Source organism: Colias eurytheme, chromosome 15, assembly GCF_061535395.1.
Source record: "Colias eurytheme isolate Ceu_HAF_F1 chromosome 15, ilColEury1 Martin Lab GWU primary, whole genome shotgun sequence".
Lineage (NCBI taxonomy): Eukaryota > Metazoa > Arthropoda > Insecta > Lepidoptera > Pieridae > Colias > Colias eurytheme.
Window position 1 is genome coordinate 4,236,684 of NC_142994.1, and position 21,316 is coordinate 4,257,999.

Below are 21,316 nucleotides of genomic sequence, written 5' to 3' on the forward strand. Positions count from 1 at the left end.
TCAAAACTTTATTAACATTCTAGAATTAAAGACAGAATATTAAATAAGATGATCTTATTATTTGTTGAAAAATCGTGTAAAATTAATAATTTATGTTTAGTCTGTTTCTTTGGCTGTGCCTCTTTCACTAGATCGAATTGGAGTAAATTTGGAATTAAAACAGATTGGTAAAACGTGAGCTTATTTTTTCAAAAATCAACTAATGGGTTGAAACTAGAGATAAAAGGTTATTGCCCGTGGTTAAACTGCGGGACACAGCCAGTTCGTTATTACTAATTAACGAATTTGTAATATGTACTCGTAATTGATATAGGTTACTGGGTCACGATAATTGATAAGTGATATCTTTATTGTCTTGTGAAATTTTATTATCTGATCATCATTTTAGCACATCATTTATAAAATAATCTATTGTACTTGTAATAAAAATGACTCAAGCAAACAAATGTTAACAAACAAATCAAATGTTTTAAAATATTTAGTATTTTATTAATAACATGTTGAATAATTATAAACATCGTGTGTAATTGTGTATTTTACGCTTGATTGATGTTCTTGGTCATTTTCATGCATCAACATACGGCATTATGTTTTAAAATAATTTCTGATAAGAATTCAAGAACAGTGTTGGTGGTCTCTCTATAACAGCCCCGGATCAGCAAACTGGAGCTCTTGTCACGCGCGGCAGTTTCTTTGAGAGTTGAGACAAGAATTCAATTAAGGTGAAGCCCCTTTCTTACAATCTCATATTAAGTCAAGTTATCGAACATACAATATCGTACATTATCAAGTTATCGAATCTTTTAGGTACTTTTTGAACATATACAGTAAAGTGTCAAGTGATTTACGAAGGCAGATCAAGTAATTCTTTTTTGGACGCGTGCGTATTGTGCGTTATCTTTCTGACAGGGAAATCCCCGTCATATCTGTAAGAGCCAAGTCGAACAAATTCGAATAGTCGAACTTCAAGTGACAAACACTGAAACACTGTCTGTCGTGTGTTGTTAATAACAGTAATTTTTCTCAAACACTAAAGGGAAGGGGCGCCACTATCGAGTTTTAAAAAATCGTAGATCCGGGGCTACGTCCAAGTTATATATTTTACTGGGATTAGATAAAACTTGTGCCGTGTGGTGCCGGCCTAGAATAGCACTACCCCATCTCTACCCGTGGGTGTCGTAAAAGGCGACTAAGGGTTAACTACATGCAAACGGGCAGCAGCGTATGCATGATCTCCCCCACCATCAACTGCGCTCGCCAACCCGCCTGCCAAGCGTGGCGAGTATTGGCATTCTTTCCCCTCAAAAAGATACACATAAAAATACACAATATGAATAGTGCAACAACAACCAGGCCCCTAGTACCCGGCAGCTCCGCTATTCCTGGCTACGGTAGCGGCCATGGTAACGGCGGGGCGGGGGGTGCTAAGAATCACCGGATGCGATCCGGCTACCACTCCCGACGACCCTTGGCCCTGGTAACATACAACGCACGCACGTTGAGGACGGACGAAAAGATTGTTGAGCTGGAAGAAGAATTGAGTAAGTTACGCTGGGATGTCATAGGGTTATCAGAAGTCCGAAGACAGGGGGAGGACACGATAACGTTGACATCCGGTAATTTATTCTTCTAGCGGGAGGGCGACCAACAGTCCCAAGGTGGAATAGGGTTTATCGTTCGCAGACCCCTCATTAACAACATCATATCCATCGAAAGTGTGTCGAGCAGGGTAGCGTACCTGATCCTCAAAATATCTGATAGATATTCTTTAAAGGTGATTCAGGTCTACGCTCCGACCTCGGCACACTCAGATGAAGATGTGGAGGTAATGTATGAGGACATCAGTAAAGCCATACATACCTCGAAAACACATTTCAATGTTGTGATGGGGGATTTCAACGCGAAACTGGGCAAAAGAGGCGATGATGAGTTGAGAGTGGGGCAATTTGGATTTGGGCAGCGCAAGCTGCGCAACCCGAGGGGCCAGAGGCTCGCTGAGTTTCTGGAGAAAGAAGGACTCTTCATGATGAATTCCTTTTTCCAGAAATCTCCGCATAGGAAGTGGACCTGGATAAGCCCCGACGGTAAAACGAGGAATGAGATTGACTTTATCATGACTACAAAGAGACATATATTCAATGATGTTTCTGTGATCAACAGGGTCAAAACCGGCAGTGATCACCGTATGGTAAGAGGCACATTGAATAAAGATGTGAAACTCGAAAGGTCTCGCTTGATTAAGTCAACTCTTCGACCGTTCCGCACCCAAATTCAGAACCCCGAAAGCTTTCAACTCGAGCTCCAAAATCGCTTCGCTTGCCTAGGCGATGACGTATCTGTGGACGATATGAACAACAGGCTTATCGAAACGATTCGTACGGTAGGGTTGCATCATTGCAAGATTCCCCGTAAGAATCGAACACAAAAACTTTCCGACCATACCCTCAAGCTCCTGGCAGAGCGACGCTCTTTGCTACTGAATACTTCCGATGAAGCGAAGTCATATAGGCAGCTCAATAGACGAATAACAAAGTCCTTGCGACACGATATCCGCTCCTTCAATACGAAAAACATTGAAGAAGCGTTACAGCGAAATAAAGGCTCAAAAGTGTTCGCAAGAGATGGATCTGTTGGGCAAAGCCGGTTGACTAAGCTGAAGACGGATAGTGGCAAAATTGTGTCGTCTCAACCGGAGCTACTAGGCGAGGTCGAGAAGTTTTATGGGCACCTTTACACCTCCATTGCTAAGCCTGTTGCGAGTCCGGCGAAAGATCCTAGAGCCCGACTAACCCGACATTACACCGAAGATATCCCGGACATCAGCCTGTACGAGATTAGGATGGCTCTCAAACAGCTTAAAAACAACAAGGCGCCGGGTGAGGATGGAATCACATCTGAGCTTCTGAGAGCGGGTGGCAAACCAATCCTCAGAGTGCTACAGAGGTTATTCACTTCCACCTTACTCGAGGGCACTGCGCCAAAAGCATGGAGCAGCAGTATGGTTGTCCTCTTCTTCAAAAAGGGAGACAAAACCCTGTTGAAGAACTACAGGCCAATATCACTGCTGAGCCATGTCTATAAGCTGTTCTCGAGAGTCATCACGAATCGTCTCGAACGCAGGCTTGATGACTTCCAGCCTCCCGAACAAGCCGGTTTCCGAAGAGGCTTTAGCACCATGGACCACATACATACGCTGCGGCAGATTATACAGAAGACGGAGGAGTATAATCTGCCATTATGCTTGGCGTTTGTGGACTATGAAAAAGCCTTTGATTCGATCGAGACTTGGGCCGTATTGAGGTCTCTTCAGCGTTGCCGCATTGACTATCGGTATATCGAAGTGTTGAGAAGTTTGTATGAAAACGCCACTATGTCAGTCCGGGTTCAGGAGCATTGCACAAAGGCAATTCCTCTGCAGCGCGGGGTCCGACAAGGAGATGTTATTTCTCCGAAACTGTTCACCGCTGCTTTGGAAGATGTCTTCAAGCTCCTGGACTGGCAAGGACTTGGCATCAATGTTAATGGCGAGTACATCACTCACCTTCGATTTGCCGACGATATCGTAGTCATGGCAGAATCCCTGGAAGACCTCAATACAATGCTCGGTGGCCTCTATAGAGTTTCACAATAAGTGGGCCTTAGCATGAACATGGACAAGACGAAAATCATGTCAAATGTCCATGTTGTGCCCACTCCGGTTTCAGTTGGAAACTCTATTCTCGAAGTTGTTGACGAATACGTTTACCTGGGACAAAGCGTCCAATTAGGTAAGTCCAACTTCGGTAAAGAGGTCAATCGTCGAATCCGACTCGGCTGGGCAGCGTTCGGGAAACTACGCAACATCTTTTCGTCCAAAATCCCTCAGTGCCTGAAGACGAAAGTCTTCGAGCAGTGTGTGTTACCGGTGTTGACTTATGGATCTGAGACGTGGTCGCTAACCGCGGGCATGGTGCAGAAGCTTCGCGTCGCTCAACGAGCTATGGAACGGGCTATGCTCGGGGTTTCTTTGCGTGATCGAATCAGAAATGAGGAGATCCGCAAAAGAACTAAAGTCACCGACATAGCCCACCGTATTAGTAAGTTGAAGTGGCGCTGGGCTGGGCATATAGCCCGCAGAACCGATGGCCGTTGGGGCAAAAAGGTTCTTGAGTGGCGACCACGTACAGGACGTCGCAGTGTGGGACGGCCTACAACGAGATGGACAGACGACCTGATCAAAGTGGCGGGGAGCCGCTGGATTCAGGTCGCTGGTGATCGGTCGTTTTGGAAATCTTTGGGGGAGGCCTATGTCCTGCAGTGGACGTCTTGAAAGGCTGGAATGATGAATGATGATGAGATAAAACTTAACTGTTAGTTACGTACTGTGTATTTTTCTTTGTAATAAAATAACTTGAGACTCTATGGAAAGATAAATAGAAACACCGATCACAATTTTCTTTACTAAATATACCTAGGTAACTAACTAGAATTAAAGTATAATAATCGTTAAAATATGATCGCTTTGAAATGCTCCAAGTTCCAACTGTATTTATCTTCAATCAATTAAACACATACAAAACGAAACATACTCGCATTCTCGTATCTTTATATGGATGTACATATCATGTAATCTACAATGTATTATTACCTACTTATCGCCGTCAGCTGTTTAAAGTTCATCAATTGTAATCTTTGTAAAAAATTCTTATGTGTTATGCTGAATACGTGTTGATAAACGTTCGGTTGCAATTTACTTGAAAATATTGCAGAAGTAATTTCTTTTCATATGAGGAGACGTAACTATAAGACCTTAATTTTTCAATCAAAAGATATAAATTACGATAAGTACCTACTGTATAATAATTATTAATCCATCAGTCCTCGGAATCACAGACACAATAGAAAATCTATTGTGTCGCGCCCCGATCGGGCCTTACGGTGGTCAATGGGTTAATAAGTAATAACCTGCGTGCATGTCAAGTACCTACCATGAATGATTATTATTATGTGTCCGAACAGCGCACAAGAGAATTATATTCGTCTTGCTGATGCTACAAAAAAATCAAAGTCATTGCTCTCGGAACAAAGTACGAAATGTTATTACGTATACCGCTTTCGGATTAACAGTTTGTGATGACCTCGCGAATACGCACGTGGTTGCCGGCTTCAATCGTTCTATTGCGGCCACGTGGTGCTAGCGTGATCCTCTCTAGACCCACTCGTATATACGTCCTGTCGACGGTATTTATATGCGTATACTTGAAGCGTGCCGGCTGTCGGAATCAAAACAACAATGATAAGTGATGATAAAGCAGTTGTTGTCCGGCAACTGTATCTACTCCAAACTGCTGTATGTGTGGGTATAAGTAATATGTACACAATGCAACAAAACGGTTAAAACAATTGAATGTTACACGAAATTAACTCTATAGGGAACAATAAAATAAATTAGACAAAATATTTTAATATTTATATCCTTCCAACCGTATTTATACAGAAGTAACTGATAGTACTTACAGTTTAACCAAAACATTTTTATATTTTGGCATTTGGGACCAAAACTTTTAATTAAGATAGTTTTAATAGTGTATTTGTCTGAAATAAGGCAGTCGTTGAGGAAATTAGTTATTACGGCTTGCGAGTTACTCATATTTAACATTTTGTACAGTAAGTAAGTAATAGGTAGTTAAATGCTGTAAAGATTTAGTAAAATGAATAAGGTTGGTATTAAAACTTTACGCAATTTGCCGTAGGCGGTTATCCAAGGTAATTAATTGATGAATTGAATTATCTGCCATGCCATTTGTTTTCATGTAGAATTTAAGCATCCGTCGGTTACTTTTGAAAAATAAAAAAATGAAACAAAAGGAAATACCCAGACCCAAACATCATGGGAATATGATGTTTGAGTGCGGTATATAATTCTAGGATAGCCTATATAACTTTCTACCTATCCCCAGACACAAATATCTTACCATAAAATACATCCGTTGGGACGTGAGAGTCAAGCAAACAAACACACTTTCGCATTGCTATACTAATTAATTTAAAGCTTAATAGTTTGTTAGTTGCTAAATTCAAGAACGGTTACATCGTATGTTACTAGGTATTTGTTAAGTTAAATGATAAATCTGTGCTGCTCCGAATTGAATAAGGCTTTATAACAACAAGTACGACGTGGCTGAAACTTCGAGGCCACAGCTACTGTAATATAAGTATTCCTACAAAATATCATAATGTGTACATCGATAACTACATGTTATTGCACGTTGCAGGTTCGTAGGTGACAATTAGCAAAATGACGGTAGAGAAGAGCAAAGGTTTTGAAAAGAGCAAGGGTTACCAGCCAGCGACGCGCAAGGTCGCACCTGATGGTGGATGGGCGTGGATGGTGTGTTTGGGAGTCAGCTTAGTGAATGTAAGTTTTATTGCACGCCTCATAAGCGAAGCGTTGAGGTGGGTACTACTGTCACTTCGCGCAAAACATCTGATTTTTCAAACTTAAAATGTCTTTATGTATCATACATTGCACTTGTAAGATAATACATACACACACATATTAAGAAAAAACACTATTTTTAACGTTCATGATATTTTTGATGTCATTTTTGTTATTTAAACTAGTTAAAAAACAGTTTAAAAAAGTTCTGTCTTGGACGTCCGTGTGTCTGTATGTGCGGATCCTTTTTCTTGTTAACACGATCGCGACCGAAATACTTTACTAATCGAGTCTTTTTTTTTCTCTTACGCTTGAGTATGCTCAGGAATAGAACCCTTTCATTTTTCAGGGTCTGATTCGATGTGGTTTAATTGTTATTAAATAAACAAAAATAATAATTAATAAATATTTATTAAAAAAAAAATTATGAGGCGTGCACTTTTGGATTTTCCAATTTTTTATATTTAGTTTGTATACTGAATAATTGTTAGCTAGCTTCAGTCTTTGTTTTACTTTCGGTTTCAGGACTAAGTAGCCTAAATGATAAGCCAAGCTTTAATTATCTCTTCATCATGTTATTGTGGTAGAAAATTTGTTATCTGTGTATCGAATTTAACTCCGATCAGAGCAGCAGATTTATTAATTCATCCAACCACCTTGAACGTTTAACGTATGTGAATTAATATGAGTAGTATTTTATCCTTATATATCCTTTCTTTCGATCATATTAATGAGTGTAAATAGAGCATCTAAAGCAAACATTAAATAAACGTTTAGTTATAGGTTTTGAATTTACAATAATTCTAATTTGGCCTGCATTATGCATATTCCTTGCCATGGCTGCACTATCTTTCTATCTTCAAGTAGGTATTGTAAAGAAATACAATAAAGTGTTGTTATTGTATTATCACATAATGGTCTAGTAAGAACATGAATAATTGGATCTTTATCCACGTAAAAGGCACAATATGAGTTTTTGAGACGCTACATAGCTCCTTTATGATGGTAAATAATGTTTTGTATACAGAGAGTATCGATTTATTTAATGGGTGGAATAATAATATATTGAAACTATCTATGATAATATTATACAGGTGAATTGTTTCTTTGGTTGAATGCGTCAATCTTGCTAGTAGTTTCCATTAAAGCTTCATTGCAGCAAAAACATAAAAAATACCGACCTTTAATACCTACGATGGGATTGGAAACTCAACTCTTCTCTAAATGTTATTAAAATAAGAATTGAAACTTAAACAGATATTTCGATAAAATATTAAATAAAAAGTTATGTCTGCGATTGTTGTTGTCCAAAACTAAATATCATGTCTGGTATTCGTGTGTACCTACTATCATGAATTATAATATCTCTATGTGACCTGATAATAATATTTCAAACACAATAATATATCTAAGTGAACTCCATGAACTCTGTTGACAACAATGTTCGTGCGTGGAGGCAATGATGCTGCATCTCACAATTATTATAAGTCACATGTTTAGATCAGTCAGAATCGACATTGAAAATCGAGAATTTAACAATAATTCCAAAAGTTTTCAAACTTCGGTCAAGTAAATGGTACATTGGGACGACAATAAATCTCATTTTGCAACCTTGTCCGCAGTCCGGAACATTGTTAAAATTGCAATTAAATTATTTTTTTGCTGTATGGTCGTGAAAAAAATTCCAAAAGTTCTGCAAACTTGGGGAAGTTTTCGATATAATATTTCATATCACGTATTAAATTTGCAATCAATCTAAGTGTACGGAACATTGTTAAAATTGCGATTAAATTATTTTTTGCTGTATGGTCGTGAAAAAAAATTCCAAAAGTTCTGCAAACTTAACACACATATCGGAAATATATACCGAACGGTTGTATAAATTTGCAACCTTTTTCGTTGACCGGAACATGTTTATTTATAATTATTTTTAATTCGTGGTCATTTTTTCGAGTAAGGTGGTCTCGGAATAATTACAAAAGTTTTGGAACTTGGTTGCAAACTTCGAAAACATCTATTCTGGTGCATTTACAAATTTGCAACCTCATTCAGTTTAATAAAAAAAAAACATTAATATTCAATATTAAAAGATGTTCCGTACACTGAGATTGGTTGCAAATTTAATACGTGATATGAAATATTATATCGAAAACTTCCCCAAGTTTGCAGAACTTTTGGAACTTTTTTCAGGACCATACAGCAAAAAATAATTTAATTGCAGTTCCGGACTGCGGACAAGGTTGCAAAATGGGATTTATTGTCGTCCCAATGTACCATTCACTTGACCGAAGTTTGATAACTTTTGGAATTATTGTGAATTGAATGTCTAGACTGACTGGAGTAGTTCTACAATTGCTCTCACAGGCATGTTTATCTATCAGGTCACTTATTATATGTATAATCTTTTGGTCTTTACTCGTAAGAATACATTTTTGATGTACCTTCTATAAGATATGGTTCAGTTGCTACGTAAATACATATAAATACAATATCTTGTACCTCAATTATTTAGGTCATTGAAGTGAATTAGCAAATTGTAATTAATGAAATATCCAGCGGCACAAGATCGACGTCATTATTATAATTAATGATTTGCTTTTACCTCGTCGTTTGTGATTGTTAGATGCTTTCGTGATCTTTGTGCAAGGCTATCACTAATCACTATTATACAATTTGTTTTTTCTTTATAAGGCCAAGGTGACACATTTTCAGTTGTATTTTTGTTGGTGGTAATTCCTATTTATTATTCGGATTGAGATTTGAATTCTATCTGCTGATCGGTATACAAACGTACTAAATGTATTTGGGCCAAGCAATAACTAATGCTTTATGAAACTACTTATTATCTGAGTGTTAAGTCAGCGAAATATAAATCAGGCACATTAGCTTTATTATCAATTTTTATAATGGCATTGTTTATCTTTGGTAACCGTAGCCGTGCCACACATAAATGATAACAACGCCAAAAGCACAGCAAAACATCGTGATTCGATTACAATGGACACAATCATGACGTCATCCTTTCGAACTTTCGTTCTTGTTCAATTTACTAATGGGGTTATGACGTCAGCACGCCCATCTAACCCGCCGAATTTGGTTTTCAGTTCTCTACGCGTTCACTGGAGCCATCGTTCGGTTTGCTGTTCAAGGATCTGTTGGACGACCTCGGGGTCCACACGACAGGGGCGGCAGTGATCGCCAGTACCCTTGACTCGGTCGTGAACTTCTCCGGTTTCTTCGTGGGCCCCGTCATCAAAACCTTTTCATACAGAAAGGTGTGCTTCGTCGGCTCGACGATATGCGCCCTTGGTCTTCTCTTCACCGCGCCGGCGAACAGTATGGCACACATATTAGCTACATACAGTATACTTGGCGGTGAGTTTATAGTCCATTGTTTAGAGTAAGCGACGCGGCAAATAAATACAGTGGTGGACGTTTAATTAGAAACATGTAACAGGATGAAGTAGTCATCAAATTTATTTACTTTTGTATATTAACGTATTAGAGATTAAGCATTATTTAATATTTAATAGAACACCCGTTTATCTAGTTTTATAATAAATTGCTTAAGTTTAATCAAACGTTAGCTTAAATTAATAAAATTAAACAACTTTAAGTGAAGTCTGATTTCCAAGCATTTTCAGTCTGGACAACAAATTAGAAACAGCATGCTTCGAGTGTTCCAAAGTCAAAACCTGTTGAAATGCCGCCAATATTTTTTTCTTCTACAAATATTTGCACCGTTTTTTAAACATTCCGTTTAAAATTTTCTGAAAATTAATTTGCTTTGCAGTATAAATGGGTTAAAGTAAGATTTGTGACCCATCAACAAGAAAAATAATTTTAAGTTTACATTTTGACAAAAACTGGAGTTACAGGAAAAAATAAAATCATTTAGAGTGTTCGATAAAAATATATTCAATGCTACAGTTCATTTAAAAGAGCATGGTACTTCTGATTCAGTGCCTAAAAAAGCTCGACCATGAAAAACCACTGCTCGCAAGCATAGGCAAATAATTATTTTCGCAAAGATGGATCCATTTAAAGGTCTATTAGAAAATATGTTTTTTTCAAACGTGTTAAAATCTCATACAATCTAAGGCACGACGTTGTAAAGCCGATGTTGTCTATAAAGATTATAACAGTCTAAAAACAACCCCATACGTGCCCATAATATAATGTTTCCTCCGCCATGCTGAACTGTTTATTTATTATCTAAGGCCTGGTTAACTGAACGACACGCGTATCCTTTGCCATCAAAATTGATTAAATGAATCTTAGTTTCATCCCAAAATAAAACTTTTTCACTGGCGGAATTTCCACTAGCAATTTCTTAGTAAATGAAAATCGTCGTTCCCTGTACTGCCTAGTAAGAAGCTGTACTTTCCTGGCGTCTCTCCCAAAAAATTTTGCCTCGATTTACTGCCTGCGAACCGATCTCATCGACGCATTGTGAGGTTCATCTTCGGAAAAAACTAATTTTATAATAGAATTTGAACTTTTAAATGGATTCATCTTTGCCAAAAGAATCATTTGCTTATCCTCGCGTGCAGCGGTTTTTCATGGTTGAGCTTTTCTAGGCACTTGATCGGAAGTACCATGTTCTTTTAAATAAACTATACCATTGATATTTTTTTATCGAACACTCTAAATGATTTGCAATTTTCCTGTAACTCTAGTTTTTTGTCAAAATGTAAACTTAAAATTATTTTTCTTGTTGATGGGTCAAAAATCTTACTTTTAACCATTTATACTGTAAAGCAAATTAATTTTCAGAAACTTTTAGATTAGAATGTTTAAAGAACGGTGAAAATATTTGTAGAAGAAAGAATATTGGCGGCATTTTAACAGGTTTTGACTTTGGATCACTCGAAGCATGCTGTTTCTAATTTGTTGTCCAGACTGAAAATACTCAGAAAGCATATTTCACTTAAAGTTGTTTATTTTTATTAATTTAAGCTAATTTTTGATTAAAATAAAGCATTTTCTAATAAAACTAGATAAACGGGTGTTCTATTACATACGAAATAATACTTAATCTCTATTACGTTAATACGTAAATGTTAAATGAATTTGATGACTACTTCATCGTGTTACGTGTTTCTAATTAAACGTCCACCACTGTATGTGATCCGTGCATACTTTAGGTTCATTCACATCGGATCGGATTACACGCTTGTTACCTATCCAGTTATCATGTCATTAGATCTATATTGGATAATGTTTTATTTTATTTGTTCCAAGTTATATCACCTTAAATCCAATAATAAATAATAATGGATATTAATGTTTTCCCATTCAGTTCCACACACACTTTTGTGTCGGTTTTTACCCTATACAGCAGAAAATTTCAAGTGCGACAAAGCCATAATTGAGTATTTGAATTAAAATTTTTTTTGTGATAAATGGAAAGATTATATATTAGTTTTATAACAAAACTGTTTTTATTTTTATTTTTTTGCAATAATTCAAAAGTTATTTCAAAATAAAAATTAGTCTATGAATCCAGCACCGAAGACACGCCGACAACTCCCGAAGCGTCACCTGACCGCGTGTGACGTCATAATGTTAGTTTTCACTTTTCACTCATTGCAGTTGATAGAAAAATAAATATAGTTTGAAAAACTAAACAGGAAAATAAGATAAATTCATGAAATTATTGTATTGTTACCGGGTTTTTATAAGTATACAAAATTTAAATTAAATCCGTCGGTTTATAGTGGGTCTAAATCGAATCGAAAGGAGAATTAGTTACATACAAACATATGTTTTAAGCTGATCCTGGCGATCCTTATCAGGATAAATTTATGATATTATTGTATTGTCATCGGACCTTGATAAGTGTTCAAAATTTGAACAAAATCCGTGGGTCAAAATCGAGCCGAAACTTCGAAAGGAGTCGGTTACATACAAACATGCAGGTGAAGCTAATAAAAGCGTGTTAATAATAAATACAGTGTTTTGATCTATTTAATTTTGTTGTCATTATTAAATTACATATTAATTTTATTAATTGTTAATTATATTACTTAAATTTATATTAAAAATGGCGAACCTCAAAAGTTATCGTTTTGTATCATTATGTACGAATACTACAAAGGCAACTCCTGACAAAAATCGGTGATCATAAATATATCAACATCAAGAATATTATTTTCATAACTAACTAACTAATTCGGAACCAACTAACAAATCGTATTTTAGCAATAAACTTTCAATATTATTGTCTAGTCACGTGTAATAGCCGTAAACGCTATGTACTGCAGTTAATACATAGCTATAACATTATCACGTCACAACTGTGGTGACCAGTCATGGCGCGTTTGTAATCACGTGATTCTAATTTAAATTTCATCAATTTTTAATTGCTTATAATTAACGGAAAAAAATAATTTTGAAGTTATTTGTATTAAATATCAATATTATTAATAATAAAGTTTCAAAATACATAAAAAAAATCAATAATTTTTTTTTATTCAAATACTCAATTGTCGCTAGCGTGTATGAATCATAGTAAAATAATTCGTCAGCATGCTTTGTGCCGCTGCAGCTGATAAGTTTGTAATAAGGCAGTTTGACCACTGAACCTAACCGATAAGTGATGCAATGTGTCTTTGTTAATTGAACTAAACACACTTCTTATAAATGTGTACCTAAAGTACACATACTTTGAGCTATGTGAATGGAAAAAACGTTATGCAATCAATAACTACAAATAAATCATAATAATTGTTAAAATGAATAAATTATTGATTCACACAATTATCATGAACGATTAATCATTAAAATATATTTAAGTCTTAAACCCTTCATAGTATAGGTATATAAAATAATAAATATAAATATATCACATACCTATTTAGTTATTATAATTTATAGTAATTAAAACGGCATTTCTGAATGTAACTAACTCTTTTTAGTATGATGCCTAAAAATAAAGTTTCTAAATGTTATACCTACCTATACTTATGTATTCAGTATTAACACAGAGATATTATAAACACGACGACCAATTTATATATTCTCTCACTTCTATTCTGCTAAATTAGGTTATGGTCATTTTATCGCATACCTACCGCCTACAATTTGTATGTAAATATAATCCCATTCGGTCTGTATAAATATTTTTTCGTATTAAAATGAATTAGTTAAATATTACAAAAGTCTTAAAATAGATTTTATTAAATTTTTGCGTGACTCAACATAATATGTATATAGATAATTCGCAATCTAAATAATATACCTAATACCTATTATCTGAACACTGCAGTGATAAATAATGATGAGCATTTAATAAGACGGAGCTGAGTCTTCTGGGAATATGTAATTGCTTATTTGTAAGGATTCTGCTTGTATTACTCATTTGAATTTCGTATTTATCCTATTGTTTCCTGAAATTTTCCATAGGTTTAATTTCCATGAATACGTTGATACAGTTTTATTGTGCCTATTAAATACACTCGTGATTATCGATGTTCTAATTATATATATGTAGATGATGATAGCCAATAGTGCATAATGTGAATATATTGTAGGGATAAAGATAACAAACATAGGTATATAGGTTATAAATAAATACTATAATGATTTGCTGTGTTCATTAAAATCGTGCAGATTACCTATGAAGTATTATTTTTGTTTATATTGAAAATGTAAAAATATAATATAATATAACTAAGTAATTATTAGGAACTAGTAACTAGTATGTTATTTAATGAATTATTGTTGTTTAAGGTCCATTATCTGGCATAAAATATTCGTTGTAGTAATTTAATTTCAATATTTCTAGAAAGTATTTTTCACGTAGTGATAGCGCACTGTAGATCTTATATATAAAATTCTCGTTATATAAAGTTAGTCTGCATACTCCTCCGAAACGGGTGGACCGATTCTCATGAAATTTTCGGTGCATATCGGGTAAGTCTGAGAATCGGCTAACATCTATTTTTCATATGTACCACGGGCGAAGCCGGGGCGGACCGCTAGTAATAATATAAATATCTATACTCCGAGAATGCCTCGCATGAAGATTTCTATAATCATAAAGCGATTGATATGATATGATTATTATGATTTGTACAAAAGATTTATTATTATTCTACTTACTACTACTATGTATTAAAATAATGAAAATAATGTTGTTTCATCATAGAAGCAAAAAATTACATAACATTTTTTTTATTAAATCCTTATGCAAGTAATATAACTAATTGTTTTATGCAACGAAATGTTTAGTTTTTATATAATTTTAAATAACATTTGATTCACGAAAACGGAATAAACGTTGTATGTTAGTAAAGTATATTGCATAAGAGTGTCATATTCCTAGCGTAAATTCTTTAAATACTTTTCATATTACACCGGTTTTCTCACGATCGTGCTATGCTAAATTTAATTATTAATGTCACCTTCACACTTTACGTGAAATTAAGTATTCGTACCATATTTTACGATGATTATATTACATTTATTACTTCTTGAAACTTATCAAATTAATTACGGTTTGGTGAATATCGCCAGAAATCTATAACAGAATGAAAATCGGTGCAGTCAATTTTGATTTCATCACGAACAGACCGACGCGATAGAGTTTTTATTTATAGTGTAGTGATTTGCTGTAGTATCTTTTACATACAAAAATTCATGATTTCTTTCTTTATTTCAGGGTTCGGAGTAGGTTTAGCGTCATCGTCTTCCTTCGTATCATTAAATCATTACTTCTCCAAAAAGCGTGGTCAAGCGGTCGGTTTATCGATGGCTGGAACCGGTTTTGGTTTGATGGTTATGCCGCAATTAGTTAAGATATTACTGGGGGAATACGGGTTCAGATGGACCGTGGTTATATTGGGAGCGCTGGCGTTCCATGCGGTACTGGGATCGACTCTATTGCAACCTGTGGAACAGCATCTGAAAGAGGAACCGGTGGATTGTGAACTACAACCTGTTAAGGTGAGGGAATATGTTTAGGTGTAGATATCCTTTTCTAAAGTATTAGGTAGATAAATAGCCACGAATTGCCAGTAATATAGTTCAAAAGCAAAAGCAAATATTGTTATAGCTCAGTGTTATAAACTATATCACTGCCAAGGGTCGTCAAAATGCGTTCTATTGTTTCCGCGTGAAAGACTAACATAGTGTAGTAGAGTGTCCATAAACACAATTTTCGCGATGATATCCCAACAATCAAATCTATATTTATTATTATTTAGTGGTAGACTCAACAATCGCACATTTGTGATCTCTGAATACATGACTTTTTCACCAGTTAATAAGTGTTATTTTTAGTTGAATTAAAACCTGCTAAATTTCATTTCTACCAAAAATTCCAGGAAATGGAATGTATCAACGAGAGCGATGAAGAAGAAGAAGACAAATTCGAAATCAATCCGCTAGTTACTCATCCGATGCCCAAACTGACAACACAAAGGTCCCACAACAATATGAACCATCCTTCAGTTAGAACCGTAGGCTTACCACGAGCAAAGACATGTGACAAACCATTACAAGAATTTGAAAGGTGTAAACAGAACCAAGGAATGACAACCGCTGCATCTTTAGCAGCAATGCCTATGGTGAAGTCAAGTGGTAGTATAAGTGAAGCGGCCAGGAAGAGGAAAGTGTCTGTGATATCTAACATATCCAATATGGACTTTACGGGTAGCTACTTTCAGCTGTATCTTGATGTGAGTATGTTTTATGGAATACTAGCTTTCCACCCGTGGCATCGCCCTCGCATTCAAAGAAAAACCCGCATAGTTCCCGTGGGATTTCCGGGATAAAACCTATCCTATGTCTTTTCTCGGGTATCAAAATATCTCTATACCAAACTTCATGCAAATTGATTCAGTATTTAAGGCGTGATTGAGTAACAGACAGACAGACAGAGTTACTTTCGCATTTATAATATTAGTAAGGATAGTGTATAGGTAATTGGATAAGTAATGGTTATAAAAAAGTCAGTCGCATAAATGATAATAAAGTTTATTTTTTTTTTTCACGTTTTTTTTTGCAAAACTAATTAACTTTTACATTATAACAATGTATTATTCAGTTTTAATAGGAATTTCAATGTTATTTCTTTAGAGTGTTTTATTTTTGATAAAAAATAATGAGTATAAAATGTATCTCAGTATAATAAATTTTAAGTAAAATCGCATCTCAGTGAAATAATTGATACAAATTTATTTTAGACGGCAGATGAAGACGCGCTTCAAATGAAAGCTATAAAGAAAAGTGAACCTGAGGAAAAGAAAAAGAGTTTTATAAGAAAGTTCATAGCTCTCATGGATCTAGATTTACTAAAAGACTGGTCTTTTCTAAACCTTTTACTTGGACTCTCCTTGTTTTGGGCTGGGGAGTTGCAGTTTCGTATGTTGACGCCCTTCTTTATTAGGAGTTTAGGTAAGATATCAGATATTTGAAATAATTATAATGTTTGGAATTTTTATTTTTGACTAACTTACTTTGTCTTTGTTCGCGTAAATGCATCTTTATCGCGCACTTGCAATCTTGATACAGCCGAATCCTTTACAAATTTCTATCCCTTATTTTATTTCCATGGTTTCGTTTTATATTCACAAGAAATATTACCCTATCAAATACTCCAAAGTATACATTAAAAATGGCCGAATAGTAAACGTGTGACAGACATACAGTCGGACCGATATTTAGTTTAACACTACATATTAGCAAAAATTCTTCATGCTTTAATGACTTTGTTATTTTAGGTTATAATATGAATGACACGGCTTTTTGCCTCTCTATGACCGCCATCACGGATATAGGCGTTAGATTGGTGTTGCCTCCAATATTCGACAGAACCACGATATCCAAAAAGATGATATTCTTCGTGTCTTCCTTCTTTTTGGCTGCTACACGATCAGGTATGTACGCATGTGTGATCAGGTAATTGCAATAATGTATAGATTTAAATAGCGTTTATTACAAAAATCAATAAAGTTTATTATTTCTAAGAAACTAATTTACGAATATCTAACTCAAGTAATTCCAAATAAAATATAGCATTAATATTCTGAATTCGTGCGTAACTTCATTTTATAGAAGTACCATACAAAATTATGTAAATTCTCAAAAAATAAATTTTAAACTTACTCCATAGTACCTTTTAATCGACCCAGTTCACTCTGTCTTGTACTACTGTTAACCTTATATCATTCCATAAAAGGTATTTAATGGGAACTTTCCACTAGCGCCCCGTGGTCAGTTTTCGAACTACTATTTGCTTTGCTTCTACACTACATAGTTTAAAGATTTGAACCGTCAAAACTCAGTACACAATTAAATTTCAGTGCTAGCAGAACAATCGGAATGGGTGCCACTAATGATCTGGCTGTCCATATGTGGTTTCTTCCGAGGCATGTGCCTGAGCAACTTCACTCTAACGATATCCGAGTACTGCCCCCTTGGAAATCTGCTCACTTATACCAACTAATTATATCCCACTAAATGTATCACATATAATTCTTGAAACTTATAGACTCAATAAAATTTCAGTGCTAGCAGAACAATCGGAATGGGTGCCACTAATGATCTGGCTGTCCATATGTGGTTTCTTCCGAGGCATGTGCTTAAGCAACTTCACTCTAACGATATCCGAGTACTGCCCCCTTGAGAAGCTGCCCGCTGCGTTCGGTCTGCACATGGTCAGTAAGGGTGTGCTCGTTGTGCTTATTGGACCGCTTATTGGTGAGTTATATTCTATTACTTTTATTATATTAGGCCAGATTGCAGTAACGAAATAGGGTGCTAAATGCAAATATGAAAAAATAAGCTGATGACAAGCTTAAAAAACTAAGATCTGTACTAGTTGAAGCAATGTTGCGAGTTTTATAATGGTAATAGAATTCAAAACTTGTTTTTACAATTTAATTTTAAGTAAGACAATAAATGTTAAGAAATATTATTTTCATTAACCATAGACAAAAACTTTTATTTCATATCAAAATTCTCTGTAGCTTATAACATGATATTCACTCTTTCTTATTTAAATGTCTGTCTACTATTTTGGTAACAAAGTGCATTATTTATTTATAATCATCACATATTTTCTTATAATATACTTACCTTTTTTTGTTTTTTTTTTTTCAGGTTACGTAAGAGATTACACGAACAGTTTCTCAATATGCATACACGTACAGAACTGTTTGATAATGTCGTGCGTGCTCGTGTGGGGCGTCGAGTACGCGTACAACCTGACGCGGCGGCGTAAAGTCGTGCAAATATAGTACTTATACGGTACGATATTAGGTCAAATTTTGTATGGCAAATTTGCAGATATATTATGACGAATTTGTTGAAGTGAAAACTTTATTAGCGGCGTTGAGCACTTTTTCTGTAATGGGTATAAAATCTTAAACTCGCGTCAGGACACGTGACCTGATCGAAAAAGCGTAAGACGGATACCATTCCAAAATATCAAACATGCTCAACGTTAATAATCAAGTTTTCACTTCTGCCGGCACTCCCGGAGTGCAACCCGTCTTTTTTATTGTTGTAAGTACTTCATGTTGTTTTGAAGTTTGCTTGTTGGCTATGTACGTTAAGTAGCGGTTAGTTTTATTTCTACCTACTGCCAGGTTATAGCAGTACTTAGTTTGATACTTAATGTTTTGTTTACGCTAGTGATTATGTTTTTGAAATTTATTAACAATACTGACTCTCGTAATGATGACAAGTGACAAATGATAGGTAGATATATATGTAGTTTTTTTGACATGGCTGGTGAATGAGATAGATTAGGTATGACTTTTTATTCCGAAATTGCAAGCACAAATATTTACAAAGCATTTCTTAAAATAGGTCGCCAATCATCGTAAAATTGAAGTAACTTAGACTCCGGTACAAGTCTAATTTAAAGGGTACCGGCAAACTAGAATTAACTACATATAAAATTCATATCAAAATGAAAAGACAAGTAAATATTAATCTCTATTTACATTTTCAATCATATTCTATCCCTACTCATGACAAAATTAGCCTCTCTCTAAACTTTTTCTTCAAGACTTCTTATTGTTTTAAAATTATATAAAAGCGAAGGTGAAATACGCATTGAAAGTCGTTAATAGAATATTTTTTTTTCTTGATACGTAACATATATCCAGTGTTACTCATATTAAGCCATTTTGGAACTTAAAACGACGAAACGTATAATTATTTTATGTTTAATGTATTCTTATTTGGTTTATCTACTTAATATTAAGGAATTTTGCGAAAAATAATATAATCCCAGTATACAACGCACGTCGATAGATTTTGGCAGACGTGGGTAGAAAAACTAAGTTGTATAAATCTTTTCTAGTGTCCCAGTGTGAACAGTGTTTACCAGTTTTAGAGTATTTCACAAATATATGCCAATAAATGAAGTTTGTATACTAAACTTCTGTAGTAATATTAAAATTAATATACCTGTTTAACAGTTTTAGAAAACCTTTTAACCTTCGTAGTTCTTTTAATGATTGTATTTTTAGATGATTGTTTGTAGTTTGGAAAGTTTTATCGATCTAGTGTTTTAGATGCCTCCTATTTCATTGACTTCAAGCATAACTTTGAATAATTGTTGACGAAACTTATATGAAATTTATTGTATAGTTATAAATTATAAAAGATGTGTCAATGTTTTATGCTGCCACATTTTTCGTCGTAATTTGTCTAGACCTTTTTCTACGACGCATTTTTCTTCATGTCTGTTAAACGCGATAATTCGCGGGACTATAGTATTTTAAAAACGTTAAATAACATTGTGATGACGTCATACTTCGCTCTTCCTTTTTATACATACATATTATATCAATCATTTTTATATGACTATATTTTATTGTAAGACCAGTGCTTTACTTTTATTGAATGTTGATTTTTGTTACAGCAGTACAGTTATTTTGTGAGAACGATACTATTTAAAACGTATGATTGTGTTTGATGTTTATAATCGATTTAACCAAATGATTGAATCGATTCCCAAATCGATTTTTTATGTTGTTTGTATGGATTTATAAATATTAAATTGACGCATTATGTATGCGTATTGCGTTATTTGTCTTCCGTAACCGAACTAATTTTGTTTAATTCATATAGTGTTAAAAATGTAATAAATGGCAACATTTCTTGTCAAAGCATTGTAAATTTGTAAGTATAAGTTTTATTTTAATCAAGCTAAAAACACTTTCTAAAATTAATCATTTTATAATCGATACTATTTATACATAAGCATCGATGTTTTTGTTGTTCTTTTAACTTGAAATTTTCATGACAATGCTTAATTTCCCCTTAAAGCAAATTAAAAACTCAATTATTGAAATGTATGTGCCAATGTTTTTATGTGGAAGGAACTGAAATGAAATTAGTTGTAAGGTGACGTTTTTAAACGTATGAATAGAGATGACTTAATAATTAAATGAGTGAAGGAATTATATTATATATTTTTATAGCGTTAATCATATTATTTAAATGCATTGCATTTTCCTTCGAAAAGTGTGTCCTTGTTAGTGTTTGTTTTGTAGACATGTAATAAAGAAATAATTAATAGGGATAAAGAATTTCTTTATACCTATATATACCATATGTCTATTTTAAATTTGGTATTTCATGATTTTTTTCTAAATTTTATGTTCTAAATATAAATCTACGAATATATTTTAAAATTAAGTATACATAATATGTAATTTGTTTCCACTCTAATTCTTAGTCCATTGAATGAGTCCCTCCAAGGGGGGTCTAGAGTGCGTGAGTTAGTAACGTAAGATGTTTCTTCGGAAACATGTCAAGAGTCCCTAGGTAATAAACATACTAAAACCCCGGGCCACTAGGAGGAGCCCCGGAGTGGGGGGAGGGGGGAAATGGGTCCATTTTTTCATTTTTCGCTTAAATCTCAAAAACGGTACA

General features: G+C 34.7%; 2 protein-coding genes across 3 annotated transcripts in view; both read left to right on the top strand.

Moving 5' to 3' along the window:
• LOC149902221 (monocarboxylate transporter 14) overlaps positions 1-21,110 on the top strand; it is a 31,776-nt gene extending 10,666 nt beyond the window's left edge. The window contains exons 2-9 of one of the 2 annotated variants that reach the window (XM_090109839.1): positions 6,255-6,397; positions 9,523-9,793; positions 15,084-15,367; positions 15,748-16,101; positions 16,609-16,819; positions 17,146-17,301; positions 17,933-18,124; positions 18,527-21,110. In XM_090109839.1, coding sequence (XP_089965965.1) covers positions 6,278-6,397; positions 9,523-9,793; positions 15,084-15,367; positions 15,748-16,101; positions 16,609-16,819; positions 17,146-17,301; positions 17,933-18,124; positions 18,527-18,663 — 1,725 coding nt within the window. In that variant the 5' untranslated portion in view covers positions 6,255-6,277 and the 3' untranslated portion in view covers positions 18,664-21,110. Of the gene's footprint in view, positions 1-6,254; positions 6,398-9,522; positions 9,794-15,083; positions 15,368-15,747; positions 16,102-16,608; positions 16,820-17,145; positions 17,302-17,727; positions 17,886-17,932; positions 18,125-18,526 lie in introns of those variants that run through there. The other variant, XM_090109840.1, reaches the window with a different exon arrangement.
• Positions 1,331-4,309, top strand: LOC149902222 (uncharacterized). Its single transcript, XM_090110437.1, is given in 1 exon segment — positions 1,331-4,309. A coding segment is annotated over 1 exon segment (2,979 nt).
• Positions 21,111-21,316: the final 206 nt, after the last annotated feature.